Here is a 17,545-nt window from a genome sequence, read left to right on the forward strand (position 1 = left end):
CTTAATCTTCCATGTTTTTCACTCTCTTGAGATAACTGTGTCATATCTTCATCCTCTCTTCTTACATCCCCAAACCTCTCTGCCCTTTTCATTCTCATATGATTACTGTGTCCTGTTACTTCAGAGATAAAAGCCACTAGATTAAATCTCCTTCATCTTTCCGCCTTAAAATCTGTAAACCTTATATCTGTGGCAACTTTCTCCTTTTTTCTCTCTTTTTTTTTTTGGTGAGGAAGATTGGCCCTGAGCTAACATCTGTTGCCAATCTTCCTCTTTTTGCCAGAGGAGGATGGTCACTGAGCTAACATCTGTGCCAATCTTCCTATATTTTGTATGTGGGATGCCACCATAGCATGGCTTGATGAGCAGTGTATAGTCCCTGCCCGGGATCCAAACCAGCGAACTCTGGGCCGCCAAAGTGGAACATGTGAACTTAACCACTACACCACGGGGCCAGCCCCTCTCCTTTTTCCTTTTTCTATCAAAAGAACTCTCCTCCTCATGTCAAAGACCAGTTACTCCACTTGACCTCTCTTCTTGTCAAATATTTTGTTCCTTTGCCTGAGCTCTCTTACTTCTTCAACCTTTCCTGTCCCATTGGATCATTTATGTCAGCAGGTAAACATGCTCTGATATTTCCCGTCTTAAAATAAACCTTTTTTTTTTTTTAACACTGTTCTTTTCTAGCTTTGGTCCTATTTCTTTGATTTAGAGATGGCCAAACATTTTTCAAAGAATTATCTATATGTTCTTTGTTTCCTTCTTAAAGTTCATTCTAATCTGATTTTTACACTACTGCTCAACCAAAAATGCTTTTTTCAAATTCATCAATTTCACGTTGCCATAGCTGTTCACTGGGTACTTTTCTGACCTCATCTTTCCTGTCTTCTCAATAGCACTGACCATCTCTTCCTTCTTGAAAGTTTCTATGACATTGCATTCTCTTGGGTGTCCTCCTGCCTCGTTACTCCTTTACAGATTCTTTACTTTCTCATTATCCCAATCTCTAAATGTTGGGTTCTGAAGGACACTTCCCAGCCGTCATCTCTTCTCTCTATACTCGACACTTCATTCATTTGTTCACATTGTTCAGTTATTTTTGAGCACCTACTTTGTACTGCATGCTGTTTTCTAGGCAGTGTTGGGGACGGCAGTGCCCTGCATTTCCATGGTTTTAAATATTGTATATTCCCATTTACTTCTAAATTTCTTGAGTCCAGACATCTGTCCCCAATAGGTTCTCATCTCCATCTGACTTTCTTATACGCAACTCAAATACAGCATGATGCTAGTGATTCCTAAGTGGGAATAGACGTCAGGTTTTAGTTTTAAATCTTTAGAAAAGAGGGCTAGTGATAAATAGTTATGAAGGTGTGATCTTACATCTAATTGTGAGATTCTTAGCTCTTGAGATAGCAAAGGCTTCTTTGTCAATTTTGGGTTGAGTTCTGTTTTGTAGTAAGCCCTCTGTATCTCGTTCAGTACTTCCCGGATACATTGTGGCTAAGTACAGTGCTGACATCATAATGTTAAAGCTTTACTGGTAAGTAAATAGTTTATGTTGATTTTATTATCAGAAATACGAGAAATCAGTCGCTTGTTAATATGGAAGGTGTGTTTGTGCTGGTGAGTTCAGTGTTACTAAACACTCTTTCCTTGTAGCTAGTGAATGACCTTAGGAATGGCTGTATTTTGTATGTGAAAAATTCTCTCTTAAGCATAGTCTCAGAATAACTTAACATTCTTGGTTTGGTTTTAGAGCTGGACCATCATAGATTGTACATTCTGGTGGCATTGATCCAGTGGTCTGAAAATGCCTTGGAAAGATCCAATTTTACAGATTTAAAAAATTGATATAAACAAATGATATACCATGAATTCATGAAGTTCTTTGTCAGTTGATCTCATTATCGTAACCTGAAGGATATATGGTTAAAAAATACATATATTGTACCCTTAAGAGATTATCATTCTATCATCTTTTTTTTGTCTAGTGGTTTTTATTGTGATAAAATATACATAACATAAAATTACCATTTTAACAATTTTTAAATGTACAAGTCAGTGGCATCAAGTACATTCACAGTGTTGTGCAGCCATCACCTATCCGTTTCCAGAACTTTCTCATCCTCTCAGACGGAAACTCTGCACCCATTAGACAGTTAGTTCCCATTGCCCTCTCTTCTTGGCTCGTGGACACCGCCAGTGCAGTTTCTGTCTCTATGGATACGTTTGTTCTAGGTGCTTATATAATGGAGTCACAACATTGGCCCTTTGTATCTCCCTCATTGCGCTTAGCATGGTGTTCTCAGTGTTCATATTGTCGCGTGTATCTGAATTTCCTTTCTTTTTAAGGTAGAATTATATTCCATTGTATGGATATACCACGTTTTGTTTATCCCTTCACCTGTTGATAGATATTTAGGTTGTTTCCCACCTTTTCAATATTGTGAATAATACTGCTATGAACACTGGTGTACAAGTATCTTTTTGAGTCTCTGTTTTCAAATCTTTTGGGAATCACTGGATCCTATGGCAATTCTATGTGTAACTTTTTGAGGAGCTGCCAAATTGTTTTCCAGTGGCTGTGGCATTTTACACTCCCATCAGCAGTGCACAAGAGTTCCAATTTCTCCACATCCTTGCCAACATTTGGTATTTTCTGTTTTTTTTTTTAATAATAGCCATTATAATATGTATGAAATGGTATCTTGTGGTTTTGATTTGCATTTTAAAATATTTATTATTATTATTTTTTGCTGAGGAAGATTTGCTCTTAGCTGACATCTGCTGCCAGTCCTCTTTCTTTTTTTTGCTTGAGGAAGATTAGCCCTGGGCTAACATCTGTGCCAATCCCCCTCCATCTTTTTGTATGTGCGACACCTCCACAGCCTGGCTAGCGAGTGGAGTAGGTCCATGCCTGGAATCGAACCCGTGAACCCAGGCTGCCTAAGTGGAGCATGCCAAACTTTAACCACTAGGCCATGGGGCCTGGCCCTGATTTGCATTTTTTTAATGATAGGATGTTGAGCATCTTTTCATGTGCTTGTTGGCCGTTTGTATATCTTCTTTGGAGAAATGTCTGTTCAAGTCCTTTACCCATTTTTTAATTGGATTGCTTGGTTTATGTTGTTGTTGTTGAGATCTAGGAGTTCTTTATGTATTCTGGGTGTTTATCCCTTATCAGATACATGATGTGCACATGTTTTCTCCTGTTCTGTGAGTAGTCTTTTCACTGTCTTGATAGGATATTTTGCACAAAAGTTTTTAATGAAGTCCATTTTATCTACTTTTTCTTTTGTTGTCTGTGCTTTTAATATCATCTATCACCCTTTTAGATTTATGTTTGCTGAGTGTACATATAATATTATAATCACATTTAAAAACTTTTTAAAAGTTACTGTTTCATTACCCTAGCATTTTAACTGATGTAAAATTTTCCCTTTTCCCTGTTATTGTCCTATGCATATTTTTACATAATTAAGTGCTACTGTACGTTTTGTTATTTATAGTCAATTATAGATTTTTCCATGAATAATGAAAATATAATGAAGTATTATATGACAGTGAAATACATATGACAATATAATTTAACAAGATCTTGTTAACATTTTTAATGACTGCATAGTAGGTTTGCTTATTAATTCATTTTTGCATATGTAGGTCATTTTGTGTTTTTTTGTTGTGGTTGCTAACTAGGGGCTTATTTTTTGGTAGTCCCCTATTCTTAACTTAGGAGAGTATAACAGCATCAGAATCTAGCACATTTTTAACCTAAGTATATCCTTACAAGTTCAGTATTACTTTGCTTTCTTAAGAGTATTTGGCATTCTTGGCATGTGCTTCTCTTTCTTCATCTGCCAAAGCAAGATAACCACAAAGCAAATTTAAAACAATGCAGATGTCTTCTTTAAAATAATTTTTCTTGTTAGTTATTTTGTGAAAAGGGTGCTTTGTTTTTGTCATTTTTTTCTCCATCATTTGTGTAGCTGAATGTTTTCCCATGTTCATTTCTGTCTTGTGTTCTTTCCTTGTGAAGTGTCCATGTTTATCTAATTATGCTTTGTTATTTTTCCCTGTGACTTGTGTGACTCATTCTAATTTGAATGCCATACTGTCTTTTTTTTGTAGACTGTGTTCTCCATCCAGGAGTCTGGAAGGAAAGCATGAATATATTCTTTCTTAGACATCATAGGAATTAATATTTAAACAATTCTGAAAGCATAAGTATATTTCAAATGTTTTTCATGATCTTTTTGCTACAGTTTTCTGTGTATAATGATTGGCATGTATTCTAGAAACTATTATTTTAGTTTCAGTGAGATTTCGTAATGGAGCCTTTCTTTCCAATTTGGTTTAGTTGAGATTGATTGGAATGCAGAATTGAAAACTCATTTAATAGGTAATCTAAGAATCCTTCTCTCCCCTAAGCCCCATTGTTGAGTGAGGTGCTGTGACTCTGCCATGACCTTACTAGGTTAATTACATGTGTAATATTTTAACTTCTTAGCAATTTTGTGAGAAAGAAGATGGTTACTATCCAACTCTTAAATTCCGGCAATGTCTCAGTCTTAATGTAGGGGCAATAGTGAATTAATGATATGTTAATAATCCTGAACTTACATGTTTTCTGGACCCAGGAATCTTTTTCATGCCTTTATGTCCTTATTAGGCTGTGCGCTCTTCCTGGAATAACTTTTGTCACTCCTGCTTGGCTGTACTAAAATTCTGTGAAACTTCATCTGGATGGCCATCTAAGATAGTGTTCCTATTTGGATTCCATTCATATCTGTGACCATTTTGCACTGACATTTTCTGTTTATTTGCCTTTCTCTGTATTGGACTGAAAACTTACTGAGTGCAGAGAACGTGTATTCATTTTGATAGCATAGTAAATAGTACAGTGTTTGTCATGTAGCATGCATTCAGTGAATAAGGGTTTGTTGAAATGAATTGATGAAACTGAATTCAAATCTTGGAGGGTCTAGAAGAAATTGTTTTGTAGTTTAGATGGGCTAACTGAACAAGAACTGAATACCTGTACTTTACCAAATCTGATTATAGTTTATACACAGGGAAACAATAATTGCCTATTTTCTAGGTAATGTAGTGGACTGGACTGGTCTGGGCGAGAGATTTAGTACTGGAGAAGAGAAAGAAACAGACAGTAGATCTCAAGGGTGTGATCTGTAGAGGAGAATTCTCTCCTGCATGTCTCTGCTCGTGCTCCCTAAATATTATCATTTTCTTCCTGCCCCCTCCCCATTATCTGTACACATATATCCCTACCGAATCTGTGGTCCTATTTAGTAGAAATGAAAAGGAGAAAAAAATAATGGTAGTAACCTAGTGGTAATGATACTACAATTTTGAGCTGCTCTAGAGGGTGTAAGGTTCCTATTCTTCTTAGTTCCCAATATCAGTGCTAGAACATCAAATTGAGAAGCAAGTTAAAATGTTTTTCTTAGGGGTGCATGGTAAGGCATGAGTAGCCTGATGGTGGCAAAGCTTCTGGAGATCCAAAAAGTCTCCCTTATATCACGTCTTTCCCCCACACCAGCCCACATGGGGTGGCAGAAGCCTCTGTGATTCTCTGGAACCGTATGGTAAGAGATAGTATGTGATTCCTGTGTGTGATGTGATGTGAAGATACAGGAAGTGTAGCACTTACCCCTAAGGGGCTGGGGAGTTTGTGTCAGTGAAACATGCACATATTATAAAGTATGTTCTGTAAATCTAATAACAAAATGCTGTGGAAATTCTCAGTAAGAAATGATGAGTATCACAATCAGGGATGATTTCCTTGAAGAGGTTGGGATGGGTTGTTGGGGAAGTTGATGGGTTACTGTTGGTAACAGGTGAATAAAATAGGCCAAGACACAAAGGTAAGAAACCATGGTCTGTGTTTTGAGAACTGTAAGTCTAGTTAAGCTGTTACCTAAGGTCCAAGTAGGATTGAATGGGAGGGAAGTTCTAGGCCATATTAAGGAAGGCTGTAAATGCTAAGTAAAGGAGTTTATATTTAAGTAGGTAGGAGGAACCTATGGGGGCTTCAGAGCTGATTTAGAAGGATGAATCTGCAGGACCATGTGGAAAATACTACAACCTGACCTGGAAACTAGTATAGTAGTACTGGCAAGAGATAATGACCGCCTGAAGTAGAATGTAGGCAGTAGGAATTGAGAGAAATGAAAGGATATAAGGCACAGATAGAAGGTATGTATCTTGGCAACTGATTAGGTGTAGGATATATAGACCTGAAAAGTATCTGAGATGATCGGGTACTGTTATTGACAGAAGTAGGAGGAAGTTGTTTTGGGGAAGATGGTGAGTTACAAATATAGTGATCTGGCACAATATATAAGGTCAGATGCCATGTAAACAGAAGTATGGGTTCAGGAGAGATGTAAGGTAAGATGTAAATAGATTTCAAAATTCTGTGCTTGGAGGTGATAGCTAAGCAAGGAATGAGATTTTTTTCTAAGGCGTTAAAGTGCAGCAAGAAGAGAAGTAGTTTGAAGACAGAGTCTTTGGGAACATCTCCATCTAGAGATAAGGAATCAGTATCATAAGGGAGACTAAAGAAAGAACAAGGTAGAGAGAATTAATCATTGCATAGTGTGGACCTGCCGTGGAGGTCACTTTATTCTAGGTAAGAATCTTTTCTCATAGGACTATATGTATTTACCAGAGCATACATTATGATGTTCCTTTATAAGGCTATGATAATTTTTTTCCTTATCTAAATAATTTTCTCTTTTTTCCAGTAACTTAATCCCATTTAAGTAGAAATATTAGATAACTGGTTGAAGTGTCATATTGCCTTTGATGCATGAACTGTACAGTGATACAGTTGATAATTAAATACAGTTATAGCAAAGGTAAGAAGACAGTAACAGATATTTAGTTATCAGACGTTGCTGCTTAGGAACTACAAAACAACATTTTATTGAACATTTAAACAGCTTTAAAGGAAAAAAATCTCAAGGTTAGTATCTGTGCTGCTATAGTGAGCACAGAAATCTCTAGCTTAGCATATCAGCTCTTGTAATATTAGGTTCCTAGAAAACGTTAACAAATGTACGTGAATTGACTTATGCATAGGGCGGCAGATGTGCAGCAACCTCAGCCCTTTGAAACTTCACTTTGAACTTAGAAATACCAAGAAAAAACCCTTGAGCCCAAAATAACTGTTTCAGTAAGCATGCAAATGTAAAATACATTTCAGAAAGTTTTAAAAAATTCTTTTGGTGCTTTTATGTCTTACAAATATTTCTTTAGTTGATTAGGACAGAATGCTTCAGTTTCTGTTCTTTTGTATTAACGTATGTGTTAATAGTTATTAAAAAATAATATGGCTGTACTCTCTCTGATAATGCAAGTAATACATGCCCAAGGTAAAAAAAAAAGTAGACTGTATTAAAAATCATTAAAGACCCAAATAATTATATTCCCAACATTCTGAGAAAACTTATGTTTAATTTTGGGGCTTATTTTTTCTGACTTTTTTCTTGTGCTCATATTTACACACAGGCATTCACGGCATTGGGGTGATTGTGTTAAAGATGCTTTGTAACGAGCTCTTTTTTACTTAGTTATTTTGTAGATATCTTTCCATATCAGTAATGCACAGCAATGCTATTTACTGTATGAATGTATTGTGTAATCAGTCTTGTTTTTTTTTCTTTTTTGCTGTTAACTTGGTCAGTGAACATCCATGTTTGTGCCTTTTTCTTGTTTAATTATTTTTCTAAGGTAAATTTAGAGCTATAAATGTAGTGAAACACAACTCAGACTAAAATATTGAAGCCCTTGGCATGGGGGTATTTTTTTAGGGTAAGCTTTGGCCTGATAAAGCCAGAGAATATGCGTTTCATAGCATCAGACTCAGATGTATCAAAATAGTGTTTGTTAATCACATACTAAAGTGGTTCCAGAATTGCTTTATTGAAGGATTTTAGAGACAGCTATAAATTTGAAAATGTATTTTCTTAACACTGTGTTTGAACAGCAGAGGATCTGCTAGAGAAGATGGTGAGGATGGCTTCTCTCCCAAAGATGCCCTTCGATGTAATAGGTTGGGGGTAAAATTGATGGTTAAGAAAAAAGTATTTAGATTTATAAATAAGTTCTGATTCCACTGTTATACCTCATGACTTAGAAGCCAAGTCAGAATAAGCTTTTTATAAATCAATCAAATTTATATATATGGTTGTTTAGTTAGATTGTTTATAATATAGAGTATTTATCTTATGAAAAGAATTACTCATGTCCTCAGAGTGGACCTATTTTGGTTACCAATGCAAAGTAATAATGATGTGGAAATTTCCTGCCACTTTTAGTTGAAGATTGATAGAGGGTATGATTCAGATTTTACACATTTACTTAATGCTTGTCATGAAATGGTTTATCTGATTAGAAAGATATATACAATGCAGGTAATCTGTGGGAATTACTTTCATTTTCTGAATCAGCTCTGTATAGTCTGTTAATTTAGCTTTTTTTCTTGGTTAAAAATCTGTCTAGGCATTTGACATCATTGACATTGTTTTCACCCTGTCTTTTTCTTCATATTGCCCATCCTGTTATCCTTATTTCACTGTACTTCTTTGTTATTATTTACCTTGTTTAATTCACTTTAGTAATTTATGTGAATCTTCTCTCATAGATCAGTGTTTTAAATTTCCTCAGCTTTGAGCACAATATCTTGTGTATATGGTGGATCCTCATATGTTACTGTGAATAAAAGCTCAACATTTTTTTTTTGTAACAGTGACCACACAGCTCTCTTTCATTGTAACATTCATCCTGAGAATTTCCTTGTCTATCATTTTCATTTTATAGAGTGAGGACCAGATTCTTGCCTCTTTTATTAATAAAATAATTGTTAAGCTGTTTATGAATTTTGTACAAGAATGGGTATCATAAATTAATGAATTATTTCTAGTTCATTAAATGAAGTCTTATTCTTTGGGACCAAGATCAGAAAATATGTTTATTCTCCCTCAGTCTGTATGTTTTCTGGGGCTTTATCTTAATGTTTACAGGACTGTATTTGCATATTCCTCTGTTTTCATATTCCTTTTTTTCATGTTTAGGTATAAACTATCATAGTAATTCCAAGACTTGGCTAATGAACAGAATCCTTTTAAATGGAATAGAAATCTGACTGCCTGTGTTGACTTAATTTATTTTTTAAAAATGTTATTTAATGTTCAAACATAAAATTAGATATAGACCATTTAGAATTAAAACTCATGTAACAACTATAAATTCAAAATAAATGTATAAATATAACAAAACTACTAAATTAATAAAATTTAAATCAGAAACAGTAACTTCATGGATGATATTATGCCAAAACTCAGTTGTCCTTGAAATTTGAATATGGTGGTGGGTTTACGGATTCTTTTGAGCTGTATTACAGAGTGCGCTATGGACCTGTACTGTGGGGGCGCCCTGGGATGGTTAAGCTATTTAAGGATTTGCAAACTCCTTTTAAAAACTTTCATTTGTTCAGTACAATGTAATGTATATTTGGTTATCATTTGGTGTGAATGCATTATTTATATATTGTTTGCCTCTTTTATATCATTAATTTGCTCTATGATTAAAACAGCATGACGTGGGCCTAACACAGTTGAACCCCAAAGCAATGCTGAGTTTGCCTTTTTTGTTATTTGGTAATTTCAGAGGATCCTTGTTATGTAATGTTAATATGTAAATTTTTCAGTTATGTAAATTGATTACTGTGGAAATAAATACAAAAATAAATTATTAAAAAGAACTGTTGATTCTTGGAGAATATGCATAAACTTCCATTTGGGAACCAGGGATCTAGCGTCACTCATAGTTGTTCTTAAATAGATGCCATCTGATACATTAAAAATCCTAAAATCCATGTCTGTCCTTTGAATAATCTGCTTAGGCTATCTCAGTGTGAAATATTCTGGCAAATGTCAGCTAGAATAGAAGAATTGAGATTTTGTTACCTTCAACTATAGGATATCCATGTTAAATTCTTAAAAAACTTTTTTCAATTTATCGTATAGTTTATAAGCATAATTCTGTTTTATATAAATGTATGATTTTAATGGTGGTATAATTTTTAAAATCTTTCGTTTGTATTAGCAGCTGTGAAATTTAAAATGGATATGCCTGTCTTGAAAGTAGCTATTATGGAATCCTAGAATGTATTTTTTTTTTAAGACTTAATTTTTTAAAAGACAGTTTTAGATTTACAGCAAAATCTGGAGGAAGGTACAGAGATTTCCGCACCCCCCGCCAGAGTGGTACATGTGTTACAATTGATGAACCTATCTTGACACATCGTTATTACCCAAAGTCAGTAGTTTATTTTAGGGTTCACTTGTGTTGTACATTCTGTGGGTTGGACAAATGCGTAATGACCTTTATGCACCATATGGTATCATACAGAGTGTTTTCACTGCCCTAAAAATCCCTTGTGCTCCACCTAGTCATCCCCTCCCCAAACCCGGCAACCACTGATCCTTTTACTGTCTCCCTAGTCTTGCCTTTTCCAGACGTCATGTAGTTGGAATCATACAGTATGTAGCCTTTTCAGATTGGCTTCATTCACTTAGCAATATGCATTTAAATTTCCTCCATATCTTTTCATGGCTTGGTAGTGCGTTTCTTTTTAATGCTGAATAGTATTGCATTGTGTGATTACCACAGTTTATCCTTTCACCTACTGAAAGGTGAAACTCTTTCTTTTAAGTTTTGGCAATTATGAATAAAGCTACTATAAACATCTGTGTGTAGGTTTTTGTGTGGACATAAGTTTTCACCTCCTTTGGATAAATTCCAAGGACTGTGATTGCTGAGTCATATGGTAAGAGTATGTTTAGTTTTGTAGGAAACTGCCAAACTGTATTCCAGAGTGGTTGTACCATTTTGCATTCCCACCAGCAATGAATGAAAGTTCCTGTTGTTGTACATCCTCATCAGCATTTGTTGTTGTCAGTGCTTCAGATTTTGACCATTCTAATAGGTGTGTAGTGGTTATTTTGTTGTTTTAATTTACATTTTCTTCATGCCCTGTGATGTGGAGCATCTTTTCATATGCTTATTTGCCATCTGTATATCTTTTTTGATGAGGTGTCTGTGAAAGTCTTTGGCCCATGATTTAGTCAAGTTGTTTCTTATTGTTGACTTTTAAGAGTTCTTTATGTATTTTGGCTAATAGTCCTTTATCAGATGTGTCTTTTGCAAATATTATCTCCCAGTCTGTGGCTTATCTTTTCATTTCTCTTGACATTGTCTTTCACAGAGCAGAAGTTTTTAATTTTAACGAACTCCAGCTTATCAATTATTTCTTTCCTTGATCATGCCTGTAGTGTTGTATCTAAAAAGTCATCATCAAATCCAAGTCATCTAGGTTTCTCTTATGTTATTTTCTAGGAGTTTTATAGTTTTGCAATTTACTTTTAGGTCTGTGATCCATTTTGAGTTAACTTTTGTGAAGAGTGTAAGGTCTGTATTTAGGTTAATTTTTTTGCATGTGAATGTCCAGTTGTTCTGGCACCATTTGTTAAGACAACTGTGTTTGCTCTGTTGTGTTGCCTTTGCTCCTTTGTCAAAGATCAGTTGACTGTATTTATGTGGGTCTGTTTCTGGGCCATCTGTTCTGTTCCATTGATCTTTTTGTCTATTCTTTCACCAGTACCACACTGTCTTGACTATTGGAGTCTTGTAGTGAGTCTTGAAGTTTAGTGGTGTTAGTCTTCCAACTTTTTTGTTGTTCTTCAACATTGTGTTGGCTATTCTGGGTCTTTTGCCTCTCCTTATAAACTTTAGAACTGGTTTGTTAATATCCACAAAACAACTTACGGGGATTGTGGTTGGGATTGCATTGAATTCATATTTTAAGTTGGGAAGAACTGACAGCTTGACAATATTGTCTTCCTATCCATGAGCATGGACTATCTCTCCATTTATTTAATTGTTTGATTTTGTTTGTCAGAGTTTTATAGTTTTCCTCATATGGATCTTGTATGTATTTTGTTAGATTTTTATACCTAAATATTTTTTCAAGTGTTAATGTAAATGGTGTTGTGTTTTTAATGTCAAATTCCACTTGTTTAATGCTGCTGTATAGGAAAGCAGTTGTCTTTTGTATATTATCGTTGTATCCTTCAACCTTGCTATAATATAATCTCATATTAGTTCCAGGAGTTTATCGTCAGTTCTTTTGGATTTTCCACATAGATTATCTCGTCATCCGTGAACCTCCCTTGTGTCTTCCCCTGTGTTAGAGATCCAAGAAGAGATTTTCTTTTACACATTATAACCCATTTAGTTTTATTAATTAGAATATGTTAAGTTCACACATATTCTAAAAGTATTTCAAAATTCACTATTTCTTCTCTGATCAAAATATAGATTACAAGCAATCAAAAAGCATTCTTTTTTCTTTTTAGGAAGATTAGGTCTGAGCTAACATCTGTTGCCAGTCTTCCTCTTTTTTTCTCCCCAAAGCCTCAGTACGTAGTTGTATATCCTAGTTGCAAGTCACTCTGGTTCTTCTATGTGGGAGGCCACCACAGCATGGCTTGATGATGGTGCGAAGGTCCATGCCTAGAATCTGAACCAGTGAACCCTGGGCTGCCTAAGCGGAGCGTGCGAACTTAACCACTCTGCCATGGGGCCGGCCCCCAAGAAACATTCTTACTCTTCTGCTGTAATGCTATCAGAGTTGTACTTTCTATGATTTTCAAGACTGAGGCTAATTATTTAGTAAACATGGATGTACAACAAACTTATGCCTTTTTGGGGAAGAGTTAGCTATAGTTTTCTCTGATCTCTATTAGAATTTCTTTATTTCAACCATAGCAACCAATATTCCTGACTTCTAACTATTGCTGTTATGAAGATACATCAGGATTTTGATGCACTGCCAGCTTTCTTCCCTTAAAGAGCAATTAGTATAAGTTTACTTATAAAATTCATAATGTTCTTTGTCTTACTTTAATACAGAAGAATGTTGCCCTGAACACCTACTTCATGGTGACTTACATCAATGTTATGTCAACCATGAACACCATCTCCATTTAAATCTTCTTCATACATTTTACATTACCGTGTGGTTAATCTTCCATGGAAGAGTAGATACACATGAAGTCCACCTGTTACAGAAAGACCTCTCATATCTTTGATGCAGCAACAATCAGCCACATGATTTCACATACACATTAGGAATAAAGGCATAGCATGATGTCATTTGAGAGTTGAATTACATTAATAATATTTGCTTTTCAAAAAATCTCAAATACTGTCTATATAGAAAAGGATACATTGAAAATAATTATACCTGTCCAAATATCCATCCCATAAACCTTTGAAGCATACTAACAGATTATCTAAATTTTTATGTTTTGGATTATTCTCTATAATAAATACTCTGATGTAGAATAATGTCTGAAAAGTGTTATCAACTTACTGTTTTCTACTGTGAATTCAAGAAAAGTTTTTGATTTTTTCAGTCTGTTTAGCCTTTTACTTGTGAGGATAGAGTGTGGCGACTTCCAGGCTCCTTAGATACGCAGCCATAATCTGGAAGTCTGTACAGTGTTTTTTAAAAGTACTTATTTTTAACCAAATTTAGTTGCAATTCTCTTGTTAATTCAAGTGTTGATAAAACTGAGATTACTGAGGATTAGATTAGAACGAGAAAAAAAAAGTAATACAGTGATTCTTAACTCTTTTCAAGTTAAAACATTATTTGATTATTTTAACTGCTGCTTCTTCAAAAGAAATTTGTTTCCCCTGGAAAGACTTAATATCTAGGATTGTTGATTCTGACTCCTATGCTGTGTGGGAGAGAGGAGAGTGGGGCATAGTGGACTTTGAACAGTTAGTGATTACTCAGAGATAATGACAGTTGTTAGATAATTACAGTTTTAGAAAGTGGTTTTACATTCATTATCTTATTTGATGCTCAAAATGGTTGATACAGGCATTTAGGCTCTTCTGCTTTGTAACTGAGAAACTGTGACTCTTGTCCAAATTGACATGTTGTAGCAGTAGAGCTGACATTAAAGTGAAAGGTTTCTGGTTCAGAGGCTTTTGTACTCTCCGCTGCACCACAGAGTCTTTCTCTAGAACTGTTGCGAGAGGATGTTGTTTGGCGGTTAGTAGCGTAGAATATGTAACTTTACTGTTGCTTTGCTTTGTGACCTTGGAAATAAGCAGTTAACCATTTTTACTGTGTACTCTCTATTTTTCGAGTAGGGTTTATAATACTTGGCAATTTATATCCCAGAGTGTTATAACACTTAAAATGCTTAGGAAGAAAGCATTATTATTTCATAATTTTTATTTTACTTTTTAATTTATTACCTTTCATTATTTTAATTTTAATTTATAATTTAGCATTAGTACTATTTTTGTTTACTTTATCCTTTTTATTTGTCATTATTACTTTAATCAGACATTAGGGTATACCCATATTTCACAAATTAGAGTGGAACAAGAGGAAGAATTCAGGAAAGTAGGAAAAAAGTGTGCCAGAACTTACAGAATTTATACATTCAAATCAATGCTGTCTTTCCAAACAGTGATCTTAAGCAACTATATACTTGCGGCCATTGCTCAAAATATCCATTGGCGCTCATTGTTTTTTTAATTTGTTTTTTATTTTATTTTTTTTATTAAGGTTATAAAAGTTAACATCCTTGTGAAATTACAGTTGTACATTATTATTAGTCATGTTGTAGTTACACCACTTCACCCCTAGTGCCCTCCCCCCACCCCCCTTTCCCCTGGCAACCACCGATCAGTTCTCTTTGTACATACGTTAACTACCACCTATAAGTGGAGTCATACCGAGTTCGTCTTTCTCTGTCTGGCTTATTTCACTCAACATAATACTCTCAGGGTCTGTCCATGTTGTTGTGAATGGGACAACTTTGTCCTTTTTTATGGCTGAGTAGTATTCCATTGTGTGTATGTATATATATATATATTTATATGTATATATATGTGTGTGTGTGTATATATATATATATATATATATACCACAACTTCTTTATCCAATCATCAGTTGCTGGGCACTTAGGTTGGTTCCATAACTTGGCTATTGTGAATAATGCTGCAATGAAGATAGGGGTGCATAGAGCTTCTGAAATTGCTGATTTCAGTTTCTTAGGATATATACCCAGTAGTGGGATGGCTGGGTCATAAGGTATTTCTATTCTTAACTTTTTGAGGAATCTCCATACTGTTTTCCATAGTGGCTGCACCAGTTTGCATTCCCACCAACAGTGTATGAGGGTTCCCTTTTCTCCACAGCCTCTCCAACATTTGTCACTCTTGGTTTTGGATATTTTTGCCATTCTAACAGGTGTAAGGTGATATCTTAGTGTAGTTTTGATTTGCATTTCCCTGATGATTAGTGATGATGAGCACCTTTTCATGTGTCTGTTGGCCATCCGTATATCATCTTTGGAGAAATGTCTGTTCATGTCCCCTGCCCATTTTGTAATTGGGTTATTTGATTTTTTATTGTTGAGTTATGTGAGTTCTTTGTATATAATGGAGATTAACCCTTTGTCACATAAATAACTTGTGAATATTTTTTTCCAATTAGTGGGCTGTTTTTTTGTTTCAATCCTGTTTTCCCTTGCCTTGAAGAAGCTCTTTAACCTGATGAAGTCCCATTTGTTTATTCTTTCTATTGTTTCCCTCATGTGAGGGGTTATGGTGTCCGAAAAAATTCTTTTGAAGCTGATGTCAAAGAGCGTGCTGGCTATATTCTCTTCTGGCAGACTTATTGTTTCAGGCCTAATCTTTAGGTCTTTGATCCATTTTGAGTTTATTTTAGTAAATGGTGAAAAAGAATGGTTGATTTTCATTCTTTTACATGTGGCTGTCCAGTTTTCCCAGCACCATTTGTTGAAGAGACTTTCTTTCCTCCATTGTAGGCCCTCAGCTCCTTTGTCAAAGATTAGCTGTCCATAGATGTGTGGTTTTAATTCTGGGCTTTTAATTCTGTTCCATTGATCTGTGCATCTGTTTTTGTACCAGTACCATGCTGTTTTGATTACTGTGGCTTTGTAGTATGTTTTGAAGTCAGGGATTGTAATGCCTCCAGCTTTGTTCTTCTTTCTCAGGATTGCTTTAGCAATTCAGGGTCTTTTGTTTTGGCGCTCATTTTTTAAATAATGGCTTCAGTATTTTATTTGCATCTGTACATAGATGTATCTATTCAACATGAAAATATTAGCGAACAGTTTAGTTGTTGGGTTTAATGATACAGATAATTAGTTTTTAGAACATTTTTTAATGTGTGTAGATTCAGCAACAGAATGGTTTTGATGAGTATTTTTGTATATTAGATTGATGGAATGGGTTATCTCTGAATTAATTCTTTGAATTGATGATTTTCTTTTTCCTAGTCCGCAGATAAGCAGAGAGCCCTAGAAGAAACCAAAGCCTACACCACCCAGTCCTTAGCAAGTGTTGCCTATCTGATAAATACCTTGGCCAACAATGTCCTGCAGATGCTGGATATCCAGGCGTCCCAGCTGCGAAGGATGGAATCTTCAATCAATCATATTTCCCAAGTGAGACCACACTATTTTCCTATCTTGCCTATGAGGAACACTTAATAAACAGGCACTCTGTAATGCTGGCAGCCTTTATTATGTGAGTTAACCCACGTTTGATTTGGAAAATACAAACTCAATATTAGGTTTTTTTTTGATTCTGTCTTTTTGTGGAGTGATTATCTTCTCTGTGATTTTGATAAGGAAGTAAACTTGAATGATTTCTATTAAAAGTCAGTTGTCATGTTAAAATAATCAGCCTTGAGGTGAAAATTTATTGGATTTCTTCCAACTTTTACCAAATTAGTTATCTTTTTGAAAATATAAATGTGGTAGCTTGATGACTTGTGTAAATTTTGTTTCTGTTGGTAGGATTTTTGTTTACCAGGATGGTACCATACCTCAATTATGGAAAGATTAATCTAAGTGACCTTATAAAATTATCTTTATATAGAACTTAAAAAAAAATTAATGTTATACTTTTTCCATTATAAAAGTCATGCTCATGAATATACAGAAAAAGAGACAAAATGGAAAAACTAGCCCTCTCCCCACTACTTGCGCATTTCGCTATTAATATTTTGGTATATCTCCATCTAATACTTTTTTCTTATAAATAATTTTTAAAATTTAGCTGTGATTATATTATGTATAAAACATCCCATGATGTTTTAAGTTCTTTATAAATGATTTCAGTGGTTGCATAATGTTGCGTGCATATGTTATAGCTTTTATAACCCTTCCTTATTTTCGGGCCATTTAAAATAATAGTGCAATGAAAAACCAATTTGTAAATGCAAAATGCATTTTAAAACATTAAAAAGGTAGAGGTTTTGATCTGCCTGCTTCTTTTTGATGAGAACCTTGGAGCTTTTTTATTTTAGCATGCTTGTCATTTGAGTAGCTTGGTAGTATTCAACACTCTTTTTAGATGTAAATGATTATAACCCCTCTGGAATAAAATGAAATTTAAAATT

General features: G+C 34.8%; 1 protein-coding gene across 1 annotated transcript in view; it reads left to right on the forward strand.

Moving 5' to 3' along the window:
* The window catches only part of ABI2 (abl interactor 2), a 118,201-nt gene that overhangs the window by 44,071 nt on the left and 56,585 nt on the right, over positions 1-17,545 (forward strand). Inside the window, 1 exon segment of the mRNA XM_046659356.1 lies at positions 16,419-16,586. Within this exon segment, the coding sequence (XP_046515312.1) occupies positions 16,419-16,586 (168 nt within the window).

The sequence above is a fragment of the Equus quagga genome, chromosome 4, assembly GCF_021613505.1.
Source record: "Equus quagga isolate Etosha38 chromosome 4, UCLA_HA_Equagga_1.0, whole genome shotgun sequence".
Taxonomy (NCBI): domain Eukaryota; kingdom Metazoa; phylum Chordata; class Mammalia; order Perissodactyla; family Equidae; genus Equus; species Equus quagga.